At 27.7% G+C, this 19,684-nt stretch overlaps 2 protein-coding genes across 6 annotated transcripts in view; one reads left to right on the forward strand and one right to left on the reverse strand.

Moving 5' to 3' along the window:
* Positions 1–19,684, forward strand: part of LOC107441192 (tudor domain-containing protein 5) — a 101,794-nt gene that overhangs the window by 55,833 nt on the left and 26,277 nt on the right. The gene's annotated exons all lie outside the window — the stretch shown is intronic.
* On the reverse strand, positions 160–19,343 carry LOC139425608 (uncharacterized). 2 transcript variants are annotated; one of them, XM_087169473.1, is made up of 2 exons: positions 19,277–19,343; positions 160–658 (listed from the first exon to the last, which is right to left on the reverse strand). In XM_087169473.1, exons 1-2 carry the CDS (start codon positions 19,297–19,299, stop codon positions 280–282), a joined length of 402 nt encoding a protein of 133 aa, XP_087025599.1. In that variant the 5' UTR covers positions 19,300–19,343; the 3' UTR covers positions 160–279. The 2 variants fall into 2 exon arrangements, with proteins under 2 accessions (XP_087025599.1, XP_071037052.2); XM_071180951.2 differs by lacking the exon at positions 19,277–19,343 and adding an exon at positions 10,643–10,718.

The following is a 19,684-nucleotide window of genomic DNA, read 5'->3' on the forward strand; positions in this document are numbered from 1 at the left end:
AGATAAAAATTATCATATTTGCCGCTAACATGACTAAATACGCATGCGGCCCTTCATTAATATACGTGGTGTGTAAGTGGTCCTTCACTTAAAAACGTTTTACACCCCTAATTTAAAGGATGCGGGTCGAAAGATAAAAGAATAAGTAAGTGTGCCCCGTTCAAAAGTAAAATCAACATTACTCTAAACTATTAAAAAAAAAAAAAACATAATAAAAATTATTTTAGAACCCCAATTCGCTTTCAAATGTTGGAAATTAATCAGAATATTGCTTCGCTTTTAACCTTCCTTGAAAAAAGGTTCCTTCTCTGGATCTTCTGAATCCTTTTCCTTGCTTGACTTGCCACCAAACTTCCGGTGTGCCCAGCGTCTCGCTCTGGTGGCCCAACTCTCGTCTTCTATCCTCCACACCTTCGGTTTCTTGTCAATCCTTTCAAAGAAAAGATCGTACACCTCTTCATCTTCAAGACTCCACTCGAAGTCATGCCATTCAAGCCATGTCATCACGTACTTATGCACTTCTTGATAGTGAAGGCTTCTGTTTGTGGGATTCGTCACTCTTGTTTGAGTCATCCAGACCTTCCATTTTCCCTCGCCATAACGGACGTCTTCCTCAACTCCATCCTCAATGAGGTGGCCGTAGTCCTTCCTTCCGAAACTATTAAAGAAATAACGAAGACATATTTCAAATAATTTGCAAAAGATTCATTTCAATATTCTTCAACCTATTTTTGTCTTTGTGATGTACGACATGTACTTTCCGAGAAATATTTCAATTACATTTCTAAAAAATTTTAACCTTTTGGTGCAGAAGTTTTATTAAACATATTATTTATTCTTTTTAATTATTTTGTTTTAATTTAAGTCAAAATAAATAATAAATATTATTTTGATAAATTATCCTTAGGAAATAGTGCATGAAATACCGATGTCTTTTTCTGTGTTGAAGGAAAAGTCTTCTGAATATGACTCACTTCAAAACAATAATTTTTCAAATTTTTCACTCATTTGCAGCTATTTAGATCAAAGATATAGTGTTTGAAATAATTTTTGAAACTTTTTTTTTCTCTTGAAATGCGTGGGGATTAAAATATTTTTTTAATAAAGAAGCAACACATTAAATGTGAGGCTAAATGATTCCTTTTACGATAACGTGGATATTCCATTAAGGAATCAAATCGTAACCTTAATTCGATTGTGTATAGATACTGTGATTTGAAAACTTTTTTTCAAGATGAAAAAAGTTAGAAGGGAACTTTTTAAAGCTAAGCAAGTGAAATTTGCTAATGAAGCGTTGCAAAGCGCAGCGCGAGATTCTTTGTTTTTGAGTGAAAACAAAAACCCGGATGCAAAGTTCTAACAAAATCTTTCTCATCCTGTAGAATATTAAAATGAAAAAGAGAAAATATTAAATACTTTGTACTAAGTAATAATCGGTCTTCCCAAAGAAGTGAATAGTTTTGATTGCAAAAAAAAAAAAAAAAAATACATGCGGTACCTTTACATTTCGCCGGTAAAGGCCATAAATGGGTCAATTAGGGAAGAAAAAATAAGTTCTACTGTATTTTTAAGAAAAAAAAATTTTTTTTTAAAGTTTTTTTTTTATAAATAAAAATTAAAGAAAATTAAGTAAGTAAAATAAAAGCTCATTTTACTTGAGCTAACAAATTGGGTATGTATTGGTTTCCATTGGTATTCTTTGCTTTTACGTCACCTTTGGTTTACAGTAACTTTTGTTTACAGTTTGGTGTTAGGTTATTGGTTTATTTTTATAAGAATGGGTTACTTTAGTGGAACCCACTAAACGTGAACTAGTACCAATAAATAAGGTGTTAAATTTCAGAAGTATTAAATTTATCTAAAATATTTTAAACTAAATAAAAGGCAAGGCATATTTAGCATAACTGTTAATGTTGCAATTTTGGCGATTGAAGGTTTTGAATTTTGAAAAACTATTTTATACCCCCCCAATTTTGACCTTTTCGAAGTTTCTAAGCTTTAAGTATTGGTTCTATTGGATATTGGCATGTTCTTTAATAAATATCTAACGTGAGTTTAAGTAACTTTTTAAGTAACCAATTTTAAATTTCAGTAATTAATATTCTGGCGATGATTTTGTTTTGTACTAAACGCAACAAAAATCAAGTTAAAATAATTGCTTCCTTCTTTTACTTTCGGCAATACGAGCGATAGATAATACTTAGGTATTTTTCAGATTGAAAAGTTTATAATAATTAAATAGATAAATAACTTTTCGTAGATTATAGTGCTGGACAAACTGGCACTCGTTAAACGAACCAGCAAATTTGAATTAGGAAATTTAAATTATGTTTGCTTATTTCACGTGGAGATATTTTTTTATATGAAACGTTCACTAACTTAAGCAAATTAAATTAATAAATTTTTTTTATTTATCAAAGCACGAGACTTTTCTTGTTTACCTACAAAATACAAGCAGCATATGCAGATATAGGCGAAAAATGCAAAACGACGAAATGTGGATAAAAATAATTTTATGAAGACCAAGTACTGTAATATTAATGACTCAGCAACTTATAGAGCGGAAATTTTAAGACTGAATTTATCATTTTTATTAGTTAAGTAATTTTGTTTTCAAACTACACGAAAAACATACTGATTGAAAAGTGATGAAGAAAATTGACTTCGCTAGAGTTTAGCACATACATTTTCAATGTTAAAAATATGATAAATAGCTTAAAATGTAACGTAAGTAAGGAAATAAAAATTTAATATACATCACAATTGTGAGTTTTTAAATGGTATTCATGAAGTTTTTGAATGAGTTCTTATGCATACAATTTTATTAAATGAAAACTATTTTCAATAAAAGCAAATCGTAAAATGTGATTAGAATATCTATTCTTTAAATTTGAATGAAACTTACACAGTCTTTACCGCTTTAAACATTCTTGTTTAAATTATATCGCAAACAAGAAGATTAGTATTTGAACACTCGTCAGAATTTGTGAGCAATAGATCGAATTTTGGGGTGAATTTTTTTAAAATCTCGCCAGGCAAGTTTTTAAAATCTCGCCAAACTAGGTTTCCGGAAGATATTTTGAGGGTGTGTAAAAAGGGAAGGAGTGTAAAAACCTTGGCGAAAACTATCTGAAGGAGTGTAAAAACGTTTCTATATTTTAAAAAACGAAAAAAATTTAGGATAATAGAAGTTTTGTGTAGTAATATTAATTATTAAACTAAATGGCATTTTGCTCCTTAATAAATTACAAATTTGCTATTTTATTAAGATTACAATTTCGGCTATGCAATCATTTTCTTTTTTTTAAGGCTTATTTAATTTTCACTTTTCACATTAATTACGGTTTTATATTTAAGCTTCACGTATCGATTGTTGAAATACGCACATTGTATCGAATAATTCTATTCTTTCAACTATTTTACTCACCTTATTCTATTCAAAATATTCAGCTACCTATATCTCGAATTGAATGACGTAGAACATAAAATTTTATTGATCGCCCATTTCTGCTTTCGTACATTTTTAAACACGATATTGCAAGGGATTAAATATGAACCATAGTATGAAAAATTTTAAAATTTTTAACTATTTATGGCTGCTACTATTTTAAGCAGTATTATAACAGGAAGTGCCAATCTAATGGCGCAACCAAGAACTGATGACTTAGTGCAGCCTACACCAAAATGCAGATGTTACTTTGTGAAATATATTGATTTCCTAACATTGAATTATTTTAAGGAACGGTAAACAAAAGTTTATTACCAAAGTATGTATATTAAGTACCTATATATTAGTATATTAGGTAGGGGAGAGTGGGGTCAATTGTAACATTTTTTACTTAACTATTTTTAACTAACAAAAAATCCAATATATTATTAGTATTAATTGACAGACGAGTAAAGTAGACTATCCTCTACTAGAAAAAAAATAAATACCTGATTTTAAATATTATTATATTAGTTATTAACAATTTTTGACAGTCGTGCAGTTGTTACAATTGTCCCCACTTACGGGGTCAATTATAACAGTTCATAAATTCAACTAAAACATAGTTAATTATACATATTATCATGGTTGTGATATATTTTTTTATTGATCAAAATAGTAGTGATATTTTAGGAGTAAAAATAATAATGAGCAGAAACCTAAAGGGTTAAACTTTTAACTTTAAGGTGTTAAAAATTTTAATTTATGCTGTGTAACTCTTTCAAAAGTACATAAAAATGGTTGCCATCAGGAGTGTACATGTAGATTTATTAAATATACCTTGTGCGCCACCTAGGAACCAAATCTAGAACCCGACACTCGAAATTTTTGCTCTGTTACAATCGTACCCTGTTACAATTGACCTCACTCTCCCCTACCTATTACCCCATAAGCAGAATATTTTCAAATGTTCTGCAACAGGACTTATTAATTTATACAAATGTTCTGCAAGCATTTCACAGCGAAGAAAAAGTCAGTTTTACGTTAAAATACAATATTTTAATTTATTAAAACACAGGATCGTACACAGATACACTACGTTATTTTTTAAACCAAGGCAAACATTCTTGATTTGTTGCTTTTTCAATCACTTTTGAAGTACAAAATTTTGTTAATGACGATGATGAATTATTAATAAAATGCCTATGATATGAAGGTCCGAACATTAAAGATCTTTCGAAGGGACAAGTGCCCAGATGGTGCACCATTTGCAATCACAAATATTCGCTGGTCTGTTGTGCCAACAACTTCATCTCGATCGAAGGCATTTGGTCTTTTAGAAACAATTCTGTCAATCGTGAATCCCCACGATTCACATATAGTTTCTGAAATGGGAATGGAAAATATGAAAGTGATAAACTTTTGGAAATCTCTGAATTTAATTCTCTTACGGCTTGCTTCTGAAGCTCTCTTGATAAAAAATGGTGATCGATTTCTCCTGCTGTCTGCTAAAAATGTTGTAGCCAAACGCTAACTTCTTTCTCAGAATGGCAACGTGCTGAAATTTGTGCAGGGTGTCAAATGTTCCTCTTCTAAAGACTACTGAAGGCAGGGGGGGGGGACTTCACATTAAAACGCTGTCACTTATTCAAGATACAAATTGTTCTGCAGGACTTCGTTTGTTCTGCGACGTACGTCACAGTTTTAGGCACTTTCTGCTTCTGGATCTATTACCATAATAGCTGTATGATGACCTTAGTTATTGAAGCATCATTGGTTTTAATAAAATGTCTTAAAATATGTAATTTATTTCGGTCGCAATGTTTCTTATTTAAGAACTTAATATTTTGAAGAAGGCTAAAAAAATTCTTTTAAGACAATTCAGTGTAAGGTAATAAACACTTGAAATGATTTTTAAAATACTTACAAATCAACTGATTTAAAATAAACTGATATTTTTATTTTCCTTAAAACGCCATTGAAGTTTTAAAATATATTTTAATAACGGAACAGTGCATAAATTATGAGTCAAAATGTTTCCTTATAACCTGGATATTTCATTAAACAATTTAATTTTAACATAAACTCGCTTGTGCATAGGTATTTTGGCATTTATCAGTATTTCGATTTGGTACTTGTTGTGTATAGATATTTATGTATTATTCCGTTTAACATTTGCTTCAAATCTTAAAATAAAATTGGAAATGGTTCGAAATTAAATTATCTCTTTTTTTGCATCGCATTTTTTCAATAAATTATCTTTGTAATTTTTCAATTTTTTTATGAACAATTACTATGCAAGAAATATGATAGTTAAAAAATGGCTCGAATACGATGTTGGCAAAATGGTTTACCGAAAAATATGTAAGAACCGAAATTTGAAGATGGAAACATTTTTCGACAAATATATTAAGGAAGTGTTGCTTTACAACACTTCCTTAATATATGCAACGTGAGATTTATTTTGTGATTGCAATTTAAAGCAAATGACTAGATGTAGTAAAATTTTAGTAAAATGAAAAAAAGGAAATTAAATGATTTGTACTTTGTGATTATCTTCCAAAAAGTGTACCATTTTGATTGCCAAAAAATGCATACGTATTGATAAAGTAAAAAATGCATACGTATTGAAAAGGTGCTTATCCTTTTCGCCGGTTAAGGCTATAAAAGAATCAATTCAAAAGATAAAAAGTTTAACTGTTTTTTTTTCTTTTTTGTTAAAAGGTTTTTTAAAGTTTTATGTGATTAAATATTATCTCACTACTATCTTCGTTTTCATTAATGTTACTTACGGGTTACTACAACTTTTGTTTACCGTTATGTGATCGATTTTGGAGTTAATTTCATATAAATTGGTTTTTACAATTTTCCATTCTGGCGACGTTTTTGTATTAAAAATATGAAACGCTTACAAAGCAGCGAAATTAAGTTATAATAATCCCTTTCTTATTTTAGATAAGATGATAAGAACGATAATACTTGTAACATGTGAAGTTATAAAAGTTATATAAATTAGTAAATAAATAATTTTGAGTGTAGTGCAAAACAAACTAGTACTTAATCTGTGAACCAAAAAATTTGAATTAGAAAAATTAAAATCTGAATGCTTATTTCACGTGGGAATATATGTATTTATTTAAACCATTCACTAACCTAAGCAGATTATATAAAACGAAGAAACTTTGATGAATAGCACGAGCTTTTTCCATTTTACTATCAAAATATAAACATCAGATCCAAATAATAACAAATGCATAAAAATGGAATACGCATTCTGTGCATAATATTATGAATATTGATGTGAAGTACATAAAAATAATCTAAAAAAGATTTATACATTTTATTGGTTTAAGAATTTTATCAAACTGCACGAAAAACATAGTGATAGAAATGTGACTGCGAAACTTAAATTTGCTGAAGTTTAAAGCATCCGCTTTCATAGTTTAAAATATGCTTTCCAGCTTAAAATGTAACTTAAGTAAAGAATTAAAGTTCAAAATACATCACGATAGCAATTTTTAAAATTGTATTCATCGTGTTTGCTTGGATTTACTATGCACATAGTCTTATTAAATGGAAATTATTTTAAATACTTAAAGGCAAATATTAAAATGTAATTGAAATATCTATACTTTTAATTAGAATAAAACTTACACAGTTTTCACTGCTTTAAACATCCTTGTTTAATTAATATTGCAAACAAGATAATTAGTAGTTGAGCACTTGTAAGAATCTCAGAGCAATTGATCGAATTTTGGGGAGAATTCTAAAATAGCCCGCCATATGGCGATTTGTTTTAAAATCTCGCCAAGCAAGTTTTTGATATCTCGCCAAACTAGGTTTCCGGAAAATATTTTTGGGTAGATTATTTTAAACTTTATTTATTATTATATTTATTATTAACTTTATTTTCATTTTATTCTTATCTCTTGATGTTAGAATCATCGTTATATTTTATTTTATAATTTTTTTTTGCGCGGTACCGGTTGAAAATGTTCAAGTAAATGTTAAAGTTATTTTTTATTCTTTTAAGAAATATTTTAATAAATTTGTAATAAATTTAATGTTTTTTTTTTTTTTTTTTTTTTTTTAATAATTAAATAGCAACGTTGATCCCAGTAATAATTGCCAACTTGGCGAGATTTCTAAGAGTCGCCAAGAGGAGGGCTATTCTAAGATTTTACCGGATTTTGCAGTTGCATTGTATGACGCCATTGCTTACTAATTAAGTACAAAAGTACTGATAATTTGAAATGAAATTCTATTTCTTGATATAACAGATATATTCTCAAGTCTTAAATTAAATACCTTATAGCTTAATTGAACATATTTTAAATTAATAAATTATAATAAGATGAAGGAACTCTGATGGCGATAATTTGAAGATGAGAAGGTATAATAGTGTTGTTTCATTATAAAAAATAGATTTATGAATACTAAAATTAATTTTCAAATTATCATAAAACGTAATTAATTATGAATTTGTTAGTAAGGCTTCAATCTTGGCAATGAAGTCTACTTTTTTTGTTGCAGCTTATTTAGTTTGCACGTTCGGCAATATTTACGACCTTCAAATTAAACCTCACGTGTTGATATTTCACTGATATTATACATCGTGTAATGAGCCAAAAAAAAAAAAAAAAGCTGACCACCCTGATCAATTATCTTATTATCTTTGATCAATTATCTTATATCTTTTTATCTACAATTATCTTTGTAATTCGTCAATTTTTTATGAACAATTACTATGCATGAAATTTGATAGTTAAAAAATGACTCTGGTACGATGTTGGCAAAATGGTTTACCGAAAAATATGTAAGAACCGAAATTTGAAGATGGAAACATTTCTCAACAAATTTATTAAGGATTGTTAAGCAATCCTTAAGGTTGTAAAGTGCAACGCGATTATTTTGTGATTGCGATTTAAAGCAAATGACTAGATGTAGTAAAGTTTTAATAAATTCTTTCTTATCCTGTAAGAAATCAAGTGTTTTCAAAAATTCGATTGTGTATAGATATTTTAGTTTGGAAACTTTTTTTCAAGATAAACGGATGAAATTTTGTAATTTACTAAAGAAGTGTTGCAAGGCGCAGCGAGAAATATTTTTTTGTTTTAATTAAAAGAAAAAGGCAAGATGGGGTTTAACAAAATCTTTCTCATCCTGTTAAATATTTAAATGAAAAAGAGCAAATATTAAATAATATGTATTTAGTATAATGATAATCTGATTTCCCAAATAAGTGAATAATTTTGATTTACCGAAAAATGCATACGTATTGATAAACAAGCAGTGCTTATCCTTTTCGCCTGTAAATGCTATAAAAGAGCTCATTAGAAAAAAAAAAGTTCTTGTTTTTATTTTTTAAGTTGTATGTGATTAAATGTTATCTCACTACTATCTTCGTTTTCATTAATGTTACTTACGGGTTACCGCAACTTTTGTTTACTGTTATATGATCGATTTTAGAGTAAATTTCACATAAATTGGTTAATTTTCCAATTGCCAAGCTTGAGAGGGGCCCATCAAATGTAAACTATTACCAATAAATAAAGTGTTAAGTTTCAGAAGCACTAAATTTATCTCAAATATTTTAAATATTGTTATGTGGTGTAACTACCACTACAAAAGTTTAACATCATTCACTAGTATATAAAGCATGCTAACTTGATTCTATCACGAGGTACCTTTTGATAGATGACGGTTGGCATGATCGATAACTCCGCCCCCCACATTGGTGACCTTCGACCGTGATTTGATCACGCAAGTAACGCCCACTTCGCAATCTCTTAACGGTTACGCCTACTTCGATGGATAGTCCACATTGAACAGTTGACTTGCTATTTGTGAATGCATTATTCATCTCCTGCGCTGTTGCTTCTCAGTCTCGTCTCGAACATTCACACATCGCCTACACTCTCAACTCCTGCATACTCTCGACTGCTAATGGCAACACAGGAGCGACTTCGACTGTGATGTTAATACACCTCTCACATTCAGCACTCAAAAAATCCGGTGACTCTCTCCCGGTCTTTCACAAGTACATCAACTAGTGAGATCTGTTCATCGAATCTTATCCCTGATAAAATTCTGGTGGGGGAGTACTGTGGTGTAACTACCACTACAAAAGTTTAACATCATTCACTAGTATATAAAGCATGCTAACTTGATTCTATCACGAGGTACCTTTTGATAGATGACGGTTGGCATGATCGATAACTCCGCCCCCCACAGTTATTTGAAACTGAATAATAAGTATGTTTAGCATTATTATCAATGTTGCTGTTTTGGCGATTGAAGGTTTTAAAACGTTTGAAAAACTATTTTATACCCCATTATTTTGTTCTTTTAAATGTTTTTAAGCTTTGAATCTTGGATATGTTGGATATTGGTGTGTAATTTAACAAATTTCCAATTTGGGTCTAAGTTGGTTTTCACACTTTTCCATTCTAGCGACGTTTTTGTATTAAAAATATGAAAGCTTACAAAGCAGGGAAATAAGTTAAAATAATCGCTTTCTTATTTTAGATAAGATGATAAGAACGATAATACTTGTAACATGTGAAGTTATAAAAGTTATATAAATTAGTAAACAAATAACTTTGAGTTTAGTGCTGAACAAATTGGTACTTAATCTGTGAACCAAAAAATCTGAATTAAAAAAATTAAAATCTGAATGCTTATTTCACGTGGGAATATAAGTGTTAATTTAAATCATTCACTAACCTAAGCAGATTATATAAAACGAAGAAACTTTGATGAACAGCGCGAACCTTTTCCATTTTACCATCAAAATATAAACATCAGATCCAAGTAATAGCAAATGCATAAAAATGAAATACGCATTCTGTGCATAATATTATGAATATTGATGTAAAGTACATAAAAAATAATCTAAAAAAGATATATAATTTTTATTGGTTTAAGAATTTTATCAAACTACACGAAAAACGTGACAGAAATGTGACTACGAAACTCGAAGTTTAAAGCATACGCTGTCATAGTTTAAAAGATGCTTAACAGCTTAAAATGTAACATAAGTAAAGAATTAAAAATTCAAAATACATCGCGATTGCGATTTTTGAAATTGTATTCACCAAGTTTGCTTGGATTTATTATGCACATAGTTTTATTAAATGAAAATTAATTTTAAATACTTAAAGGCAAATAGAATGTGATTCAAATATCTATACTTTTAATTAGAATAAAACTTACACAGTCTTCACTGCTTTAAACATCCTTGTTTCAATAATATTGCAAATAAGATAATTAGTACTTGTGCACTTGTAAGAATTTCAGAGCAATTGATCGGATTTTGGGGAGAATTCTAAAATAGCCCGCCATATGGCGATTTTTTTAAAAATCTCGCCAAACAAGTTTTTGATATCTCGCCAAACTAGGTTTCCGGAAGATATTTTGGGGTAGATTATTTAAACGTTATTTATTATTATATTTATTATTAACTTTATTTTGCTTTTATTCTTATCTTTTGCTGTTAGAATCATTGTTATTATTTTATTTTTAAATTTTTTTATTGCGTTATAAGTTATTTTTTATTCTTTTAAAAAATATTTTAATGAATTTGTAACAATTTAATATGTTTTTTTTTTTAATAATTAAAAAGTAACGTTGATCCCAAAAATTATTGCCAACTTGGCGAGATTTCTAAAAGTCGCCAAGAAGAGTCCTATTCTAAAATTTTACCCGATTTTGCAATTGCATTGTATGACGCCATTGCTTACTATTTAAGTACAAAAGTACTGATAATTTGAAATGAAATTCTATTTCTTTTTATAACAAATATATTCTCAAGTCTTTAATTTAAATATCTTATAACTTAATTGAACATATTTTAAATTAATAAATTATAGTAGTATGAAAGAATTCTGATGATGATCATTTGAAGATGAGAAGGTATAGTAGTGTTCTTTCATTGTAAAAAATAGATTTATGGATACTAAAATTAATTTTCAAATTAACATTAAGTTTTTTTTAAACTTTTTGTAAATATTTATTATTTTAATTATTTTTGTAAATATTTATTACATTATTTAAGGTGATGTACAAAGATTAACACATCAAAACGCAAAGCACAAAAATCAAGTTAAAATAATTGCTTCCTTATATTAGATGAGGTAATATGAACAATACTACTTATGTATTTCTCAGTGGGAAAAAGATTACAAGAATTAAGTAAATAAATTTTCATGGATTATAGTGCTTGACTCACTGTTACTCGTTAAACCAACCAACAAATTTGAATTACTAAAATTAAAATCTGAATGCTTTTTATATATATATATATATATATATATATATATATATATATATATATATATATATATATATATATATATATATATATATATATATATATATTTCTATAGATATATATTTCTATAGATATATATTTTTTATTTAAAACATTCACTGACTTAAGCAAATCAAATAAATTGCAGAAGTTTTGATCCGCTCGAGTCTTTTCTTGTTTATCTACAAGTTATAAAGACCAGATATAAATAAAGGTGAACAACGCAAACCGACATAGTGTGCGTGAAAAATAATTTTATGAAGACAAAGTACTGTAACATTAATAACTCGACAACTTATAGAGCCGAAATTTTACGACTGAATTCATTATTATTTGTTTAGTAATTTTGTTTTCAAACTACACGATAAACATACTGATTGAAAAGTGCTGAAGAAAATTGACTTCACTACTGTTTAACACATACATTTTCAATGTTAAAAAGATGCTAAATAGCTTAAAATGTAGCGTAAGTAAAGAAATAAAAATTCAATCGCAATTGTGATTTTTTAAATGGTGTTCATGAAATTTTCAAGTGAATTCTTATGCTCACAATTTTGTTAAATGAAAACTCTCTTGAATAAAGACAATTCGCAAAATGTGATTAAAATATCTATTCTTTGAATTTAAATGAAACTTACACAGTCTTGACCACTTTAAACATTCTTGTTTAAAATATATCGCAAACAAGAGAATTAGTATTTGAACCTTGGCCAAAGATTTGAACACTCGTCAGAATTTGTGAGCAATTGATCGGACGCTATGGTCAGATGCTATGACGTCATAGCGTACTATTTAAGTACATGTGTACTGAAAATTTGAAATGAATTTTGATTAGTTCATTTAACAGATATTTTCGCCAGTTTGTAAAAAGGCATTGTTATTGTAATTTTTTAATTTTATTTTTATCATATTTGAAAAGCAGTTTTAATTTAGATGCCATTTTATGAAACATTTTTTTAATGAATAAAATCATATAATTTAATATTTTATTAAATTAATCAAATGAAAAATATGAATGAAAAACGAAAAAAAATTAGGGTAATAGAAGTTTTTTATAGTAGTATTAATGAAGTTGCAACATAATAAATTACAAATTTGTTCTTTTATTAAGATTAAAATTTCGTTGATGCAATCCTTTTCTTTTTCTTGCTGCTTATTTAATTTTCACTTATCACATTATTTACGATCTTACATTTGAGCTTGACGTTTTGATATCACAATGATATCATATATTGTACGGTATTGCACTGTGAGAAAACATTTAAATGGCATTTAAATTGAAGGTAATAAACTAAGCACTTTGTGTATCGACTAATTCTATTCGTCAACTATTTTATTCACCTTATTCTATTCAAAATATGCAACTACTTATGATGTACTACAAATATTCAACTAAGCTGAACAACGTAGAACATTCAATGTAATTGATCGCCAAAGTTCTGCCTTTGTACATTTTTAAATACGTTATTGAAATGTGAATCATAACATGCAATAATTTAAACTATTTATGGTTGTTTCTAATTTAAACAGTATTATAGAAAGATTTGCCAATCTAATGGCGCAACCAAGAAATAATGACTTAGTGCAACCTACATCGAAAGACAGATATTTAGAAAAATCTTTTCTCACTTAGTAAAATATACTTGTTGTGCATAGATATTTATGTATTATTCCGTTTAACATTTGCGTCAAATCTTAAAATAAAATTAAAAATGGTTCGAATTTAAATATCTCATTTTTTTTTGTATCGCATTTTTTTCAATAAATTATATTTGTAATTCGTCAGTTTTTTTATGAACAATTACCATACTTGAAATTTGAAAGTTAAAAAATGGCTCGAATGCGATATTGGCTAAATCGTCGACTGAAAAATATATAGAAACCGATATTTTAAGATGGAAAAAATTTTCGACAAATTTATTAAGGAATTGTTGTTAAGTGCAACGCGAGATTTATTTCGTGTTTGCGATTAAAAGCAAATGGCCAGATGTAGTAAAGTTTTAGAAAAATCTTTCTCATCCTGTAAGATATTTTAGTGAAAAAAAGAAAATTAAATGATTTGTACTTAGTGATAATCTTACTTCCAAAAATTGTACCATTTTGATTGCCAAAAAATGCATACGTATTGATAAACAAGCGGTGCTTATCCTTTTCGCCGATTAAGGCTATAAAAGAGTCAATTCGAAAGATAAAAAATTCAACTGTTTTTTTTCCCCTTCTTTTTTTAAAGTTTTATGTGATTAAATATTATCTCACTACTACCTTCGTTTTCATTAATGTTACTTACGGGTTACCGCAATTTTTGTTTACCGTTATGTGATCTATTTTAGAGTTAATTTCATATAAATCGGTTAATTTTCCAATCTCCAAGCATAAGAGGGGTAAACTATTACCAATAAATAAAGTTTCAAAAGTATTTAATTTATCTCAAATATTTGAAACATTAATATTTGAAACTAAATAAAAGGCATCTTTAACATTACTGTTAATGTTGCTCTTTCAGCGATTGAAGGTTTTTAAACGTTTGAAAAACTATTTTATATCCCTTTTAAATGTTTCTAAGCTTAAAGTCTTGGATCTGTTGGATATTGTCGTGTTCTGTAACAAGTTTCTGACTTAAGTATTAAGTAACTTTTTAAGTAACCAAGTTTAATCTTTGACGACATTCCATTTCTGGCAAGGATTTTGATTTCGTATAAAAAATACTAAGAGCTTACAGGCAACAAAATTAAATTAAATCTATTTCTTTCTTATTTCAGATAACATTATATGAATGATAACATAAGAGACATGTGAAGTTAGAAAAATTATTTAAATTAGTAAATAAATAACTTTGAGTTGAGTGCTGAACAAACTGGTACTTGATATGTGAACCTACAAATTTGAATTTGGAAAATTAAAATCTGATTGCTTATTTCACGTGGGGATAGATGTATTTATTATTTAAATCATTCATTAATCTAAGCAGATTATATAAAACGAAAATATTTTGATGAATAGCTCGAGCCTTTTCTATTTTACTCTCAAAATATAAACATCGGGTACAACTAAAAGCTATTGCATAAAAATGGAACAGGCATACTGAGCATAAAAATAATCCTATGAAGATTTGCGCAAAGTGCATAAAAAATAATCTAAAGAAGATTTATTGTTTTTATTGGTTTAAGAATTTTGTTATTAAACTACACGAAAAACATTCTGATAGAAATGTGACGACGAAACTTAAATTCGCTGAAGTTTAACTCAAACGTTTTCAAAGATAAAAAAATGCTGAACAGCTTAAAATGTAACTTAATAAAAGAATTCAAAATACATCACAATTATAATTTTTAAAATTATGTTCATCAAGTTTGATTGGATTTATTATGTACATAATTTTTATTAAATGAAAATTATTTTAAATACTTTATGGCAAATTGTAAAATGTGATTGAAATATTCTTTAATTTCTTTAATTCTTAAATTCTTAATTCTTAAATTCTTTAATTTGAATTAAACTTACACAGTCTTCACCGCTTTAAACATTCTTGTTTAAATAATATTGCAAACCAGATAATTAGTATTGGAACACTCGTAAGAATTTCTGTGCAATTGATCGAATTTTAGGGTAGGATTTAGGATAGATTTTTTTTAATCTCGCCAAGCAAGTTTTTGATATATCGCCAAACTAGGTTTCAGGAAGATATTTCGGGGAGATTATTTTGAACATTATTTATTATTATTATTATTATATTTATTATTAACTTTATTTTCACATTTTATTCTTATCTCTTGCGGTTAGAATCTCCTTATTATTTAATTTTTAATTTTTTTTTTTTTTCGGTACTGGTTGAATATGTTAAAATGAACTTGGAGTTTTTTATTCTATTAATAAATATTTTAATAAATTTGCAACTATTTCATATTCATTTTTTTTGATAATCAAAAAGCAACGTTCATCCCAGTAAGAAGTGCCAACTTGGCGAGGTTTCTAAAAGTCTCTAAGAGGTGGGCCTTTCTAAAATTTTACTGAATTTTGGAGTTGCATTGTATGACGCCATTGCATACCATCTAAGTAAATAAGTACTAATCATGTATCGATACTTTAATTTTGAAATAAAAAATTTTAAAGTAATTTCCTCTTTTTACTATTATTTCATAAATTTATAACAAACACGAAATATTTATTTAAATTTAAATATTGCATGGAGATATTATTGGATAAACGATTTTTTTAAGTGTCTGCAAATTTTTTTAAAATTCGCTTTAAAAGTTTTCGAGCTATGGCGAAATATGCAAAAAACAAAATTAACATTATGGGGTAAAAATTTTGAATCGCTATCCTGATCGAAATATGGGGGCCATATTTTCCATAATGCGGCTAACCTTATACTTTGGAGGTCAGAAATCAGACTACGTTTAAAAAAAAAGCATGTTTATTCTGAGAAAGTACGTTTTTTTTTGTTTTTTTTTGTCTGATTTCGTAACTTGTAAGTTCAATATAAGGTAATAAACACGTGAAATAATTTTTTAAATAATTTTTCTCTCTTTAAAATGCGTGGGGATTAAAACATTTATTTAATAAAAAAGCAACACATAAAATGTGATGCTGAATGAAAGGAATTCAATTTTAAAATAAATTCGATCGTGAATAGATGCTTTAATTTGGAAACTTTTTTCAAGATAAAGTGAAATTTACTAAAGAAGCGTTACAAAGCGCGAAGTATTTTTTTTGTTTTTAATTAAAAGAAAAAGGCCAGATGGGGTTAAGTTTAAACAAAAAAATTTTTTTCCTGTATAAAATTTAAATGAAAAAGAGAAAATGTTAAATAAATTGTACTTAGTGATAATCTCACCTACCAAAGAAGTTTATAGTTTTGATTGCCAAAAAATGCATACGTATTGATAAATAAGCGGTGCTTATCTTTTTCTCTAATGAAAGCTATAAAAGGGTCAAGTAAAAAAAAAGTGCTCAATTTTTTTTTTAAAGAAATAAAAATAAATAAAATAGCTGAAATTTTTTTTTTTTTTTTTTTTTTTTTTTTGCGAATCAAGGTTTTCTTTACTGTCTTCGTTTCCATTAATGTCACTTGCGAATTACCGCAACATTTGTTTACCCTTATATGATCAGTTTTAGATTTACTTTCATATAAATCGGTTCGTTTTTAAATCGCCAAACGTAAGAGGAGTTCACCAGTTTATAACGTTTGAAAAACTATTTTATATCCCACTAGTTTGTCCTTCTAATTGTATCCAAGTTTTAAATATTAAATCTGTTGGATATTGGCGTGTTCTTCAACAAATTTCTAACGTGGGTCTAAGTAAAGGCCAGAAAAGGGTTGATAAGGAAACAAAATTAAACTTTTTTTCATTTTTTTTCTCCTTCGGCGTGAATAACGTCGCCTTCGGTTCACAGCTACTTTTGTTTTCGTTAGATCAGTGATTCTCAACCACTGTGCCGCGGTACTTTTGTGTGCCGCCAAATTCTTAAAATGTGCCGCCAAATATTAGAAACGAGGCAATAAAAATTATAATACTTTTTTTTTTATTACGAGTTAAGTTTAAATTAAAGAAAATCGTATATATGTATATAATATTATAGATACAGGGTTTTTCATAATTCCTTCCGGGCAGGAACTGGACTATCGCATTGATGTATGCCGTGTGACCAAGAGTTCACACATAGAACACCTGTAATGTAGGTAAGTAAAACTTGAATAGTTTCGGAATAATTTCATATGTTTCTTTTTTTTTTTCATATTCGTCTTCTTTTTTTTACTATAACGATTCGAAACCCCGGAGGGAATTATGAATAACCCTGTATATATATACATTTTATAATTTTTCCACGCTTTAACCGCGTGAACATCTTTGTCGGTAATTGTCTTGTCTCTGACAATCTTAAAATAAGAAGGAAGTGTTTAAATTGTCTTTGACAATTTTAAAAAATGTTGAAATAAGTAGGAAATTTAATAGTAATCAACAAAGGAAAGCAAGCTAAATATTAACTTTCAAATGGAAATAAAAGCTAATCATTAAAGTAAGCTATGCAATTAATAGTTATAAAAACAAATTAACAAAGGATAACTAACAGAAAAATAAACTAACAATTAATAATCACCAAAAATACTAGTTAACAAGAAATCACAAAAAAATAACAGTTAATAACTATAGAAAACAGGTTAACAATTAATAACTAGCAAAAAAATGAATAACTGTTACTAACTAGTAAAAAATTAGTCGAAAGAAATAATTAAGCCCTTAATAAACGTGCTTTTACAGTACACATTATTTCATTTCACATTCAAAATTATTATCACAAACTATTTAACACAGTGTATTATGGGTAAGTAAACAACTTTTAAACTGATTTTTTTCATTGTGTGCCGTCAAATTTCGAAATCGTTAAAAGTGTTCCGCCCCCCAAAAAAGGTTGAGAATCACTGCGTTAGATGTTTGGTTTCTGGCTTATCTCGTAAAAATTTGTTAATTTTCCTATTTTCAAACATAAGACAAGTGATAAGTTTCAGAAGTATTAGGTTTTTATCTCAAATATTTGAAACGTTGATATTTCAAAAAAGGCATCTTTAGCACTATTTTTAATGTTGCTCTTTTGGCGAATGAAGGTCTTAAAACGTTTGAAAAACTATTTAATACCCCAATATTTTGTTCCTTTAAATGTTTCCAAGCTTTAAGTATTAAATCTGTTGGATATTGGTGTGTTCTTCAACAAGTTTTTAACTTGGGTATTAAAAAACTTTTTAAGTAACTAAGATTAATCTTTGACGATATTCCATTCCGGCGAAGATTTAGATTTTGAATTAAAAATACGAAACGCCTACAAAGCAACAAAATTAAGATAAAATAATTTCTTCTTATTTTAGATAAGATAATATGAACAATTATACTCGAAACATGTGAAGTTATAAACATTATTTAAATTAGTAAATAAATAACTTTGAGTGCAGCACAGAACAAACTGGTACTTATATGTGAACCAACAAATTTAATTACGAAAATTAAAAACTGAATGCTTATTTCATGTGGGGATAGATGTATTTATTATTTAAATCATTCATTAACCTAAGCAAATTATATAAAACGAAGAAATTTTGATGAATAGCGCGTGCCTTTTCTATTTTACTCTCAAAATATAAACATCAAATTCAACTAATAACTAATGCATAAAAATGGAACATGCATACTGTGCATAAAAAATAATTTCATGAAGATTTGTTATTTTTATTCGTTTCAGAATTTTGTTATCAAAGTCCACAAAAAACATGCTGATAGAAATGTGTCGATGATACTTATATTCGCTCAAGTTTAACACTTACGTTCTCAAAATTAAAAAGATGCTAGACAGCTTAAAATGTAACGCAAGTAAAGTATTAAAAATTCAAGATACATCATGATTGTGGTTTTTTAAACTGTATTCATCAATTTTGATTGGTATTACTATGCATAGTCTTATTAAACAATACTTTTTTTTAAAAATACTTTAAGGCAAATAGTAAAATGCGATTGAAATATTTATACTTTAATTAGAATAAAACTTACACAGTCTTCACCGCTTTAAACATCCTTGTTTAAATAATATTGCAGACAAGATAATTAGTATTGGAACAGTCGTAAGAATTTCAGAGCAATTAATCGGATTTTGGGGTCGATCCTTAAATAGCCCGCCATTTGGCGATTTTTAAAAAAAATATCGCCAAGCAAGTTTTTGAAATCTCGCCAAACTTGGTTTCTGGTAGATATTTAGGGTAGGTTATTTTGAACGTTATTTATTATTGGTAGTAATTTATTATTAACGTTTTTTATATTTTATTCTGATCTTTTGTTATTACAGTCATCGTTATTAGTTAATTTTTTAATTTTTTTTGTGCAGTACCGGTTGAAAATGTTAGTTATTTTTTATTCTATTGAAAAACATTTTAATAAATTTCTAATAATTAATTTTTTTTT

The sequence above is a fragment of the Parasteatoda tepidariorum genome, chromosome 8 (assembly GCF_982258835.1).
Source record: "Parasteatoda tepidariorum strain Cologne lab strain chromosome 8, Ptep-v5.0, whole genome shotgun sequence".
NCBI classification, from domain to species: domain Eukaryota; kingdom Metazoa; phylum Arthropoda; class Arachnida; order Araneae; family Theridiidae; genus Parasteatoda; species Parasteatoda tepidariorum.

Excerpts from the sequence above, each read along its gene's own strand:
- LOC139425608 (XM_087169473.1), bottom strand. The coding sequence starts at position 19,299 with ATGTTTAAAGCGGTGAAGACTGT. Across the intron at positions 659-19,276 it reads TTTAAAGCGGTGAAGACTGT|TTTCGGAAGGAAGGACTACG; the intron begins GTAAGTTTTATT and ends TTTCTTTAATAG.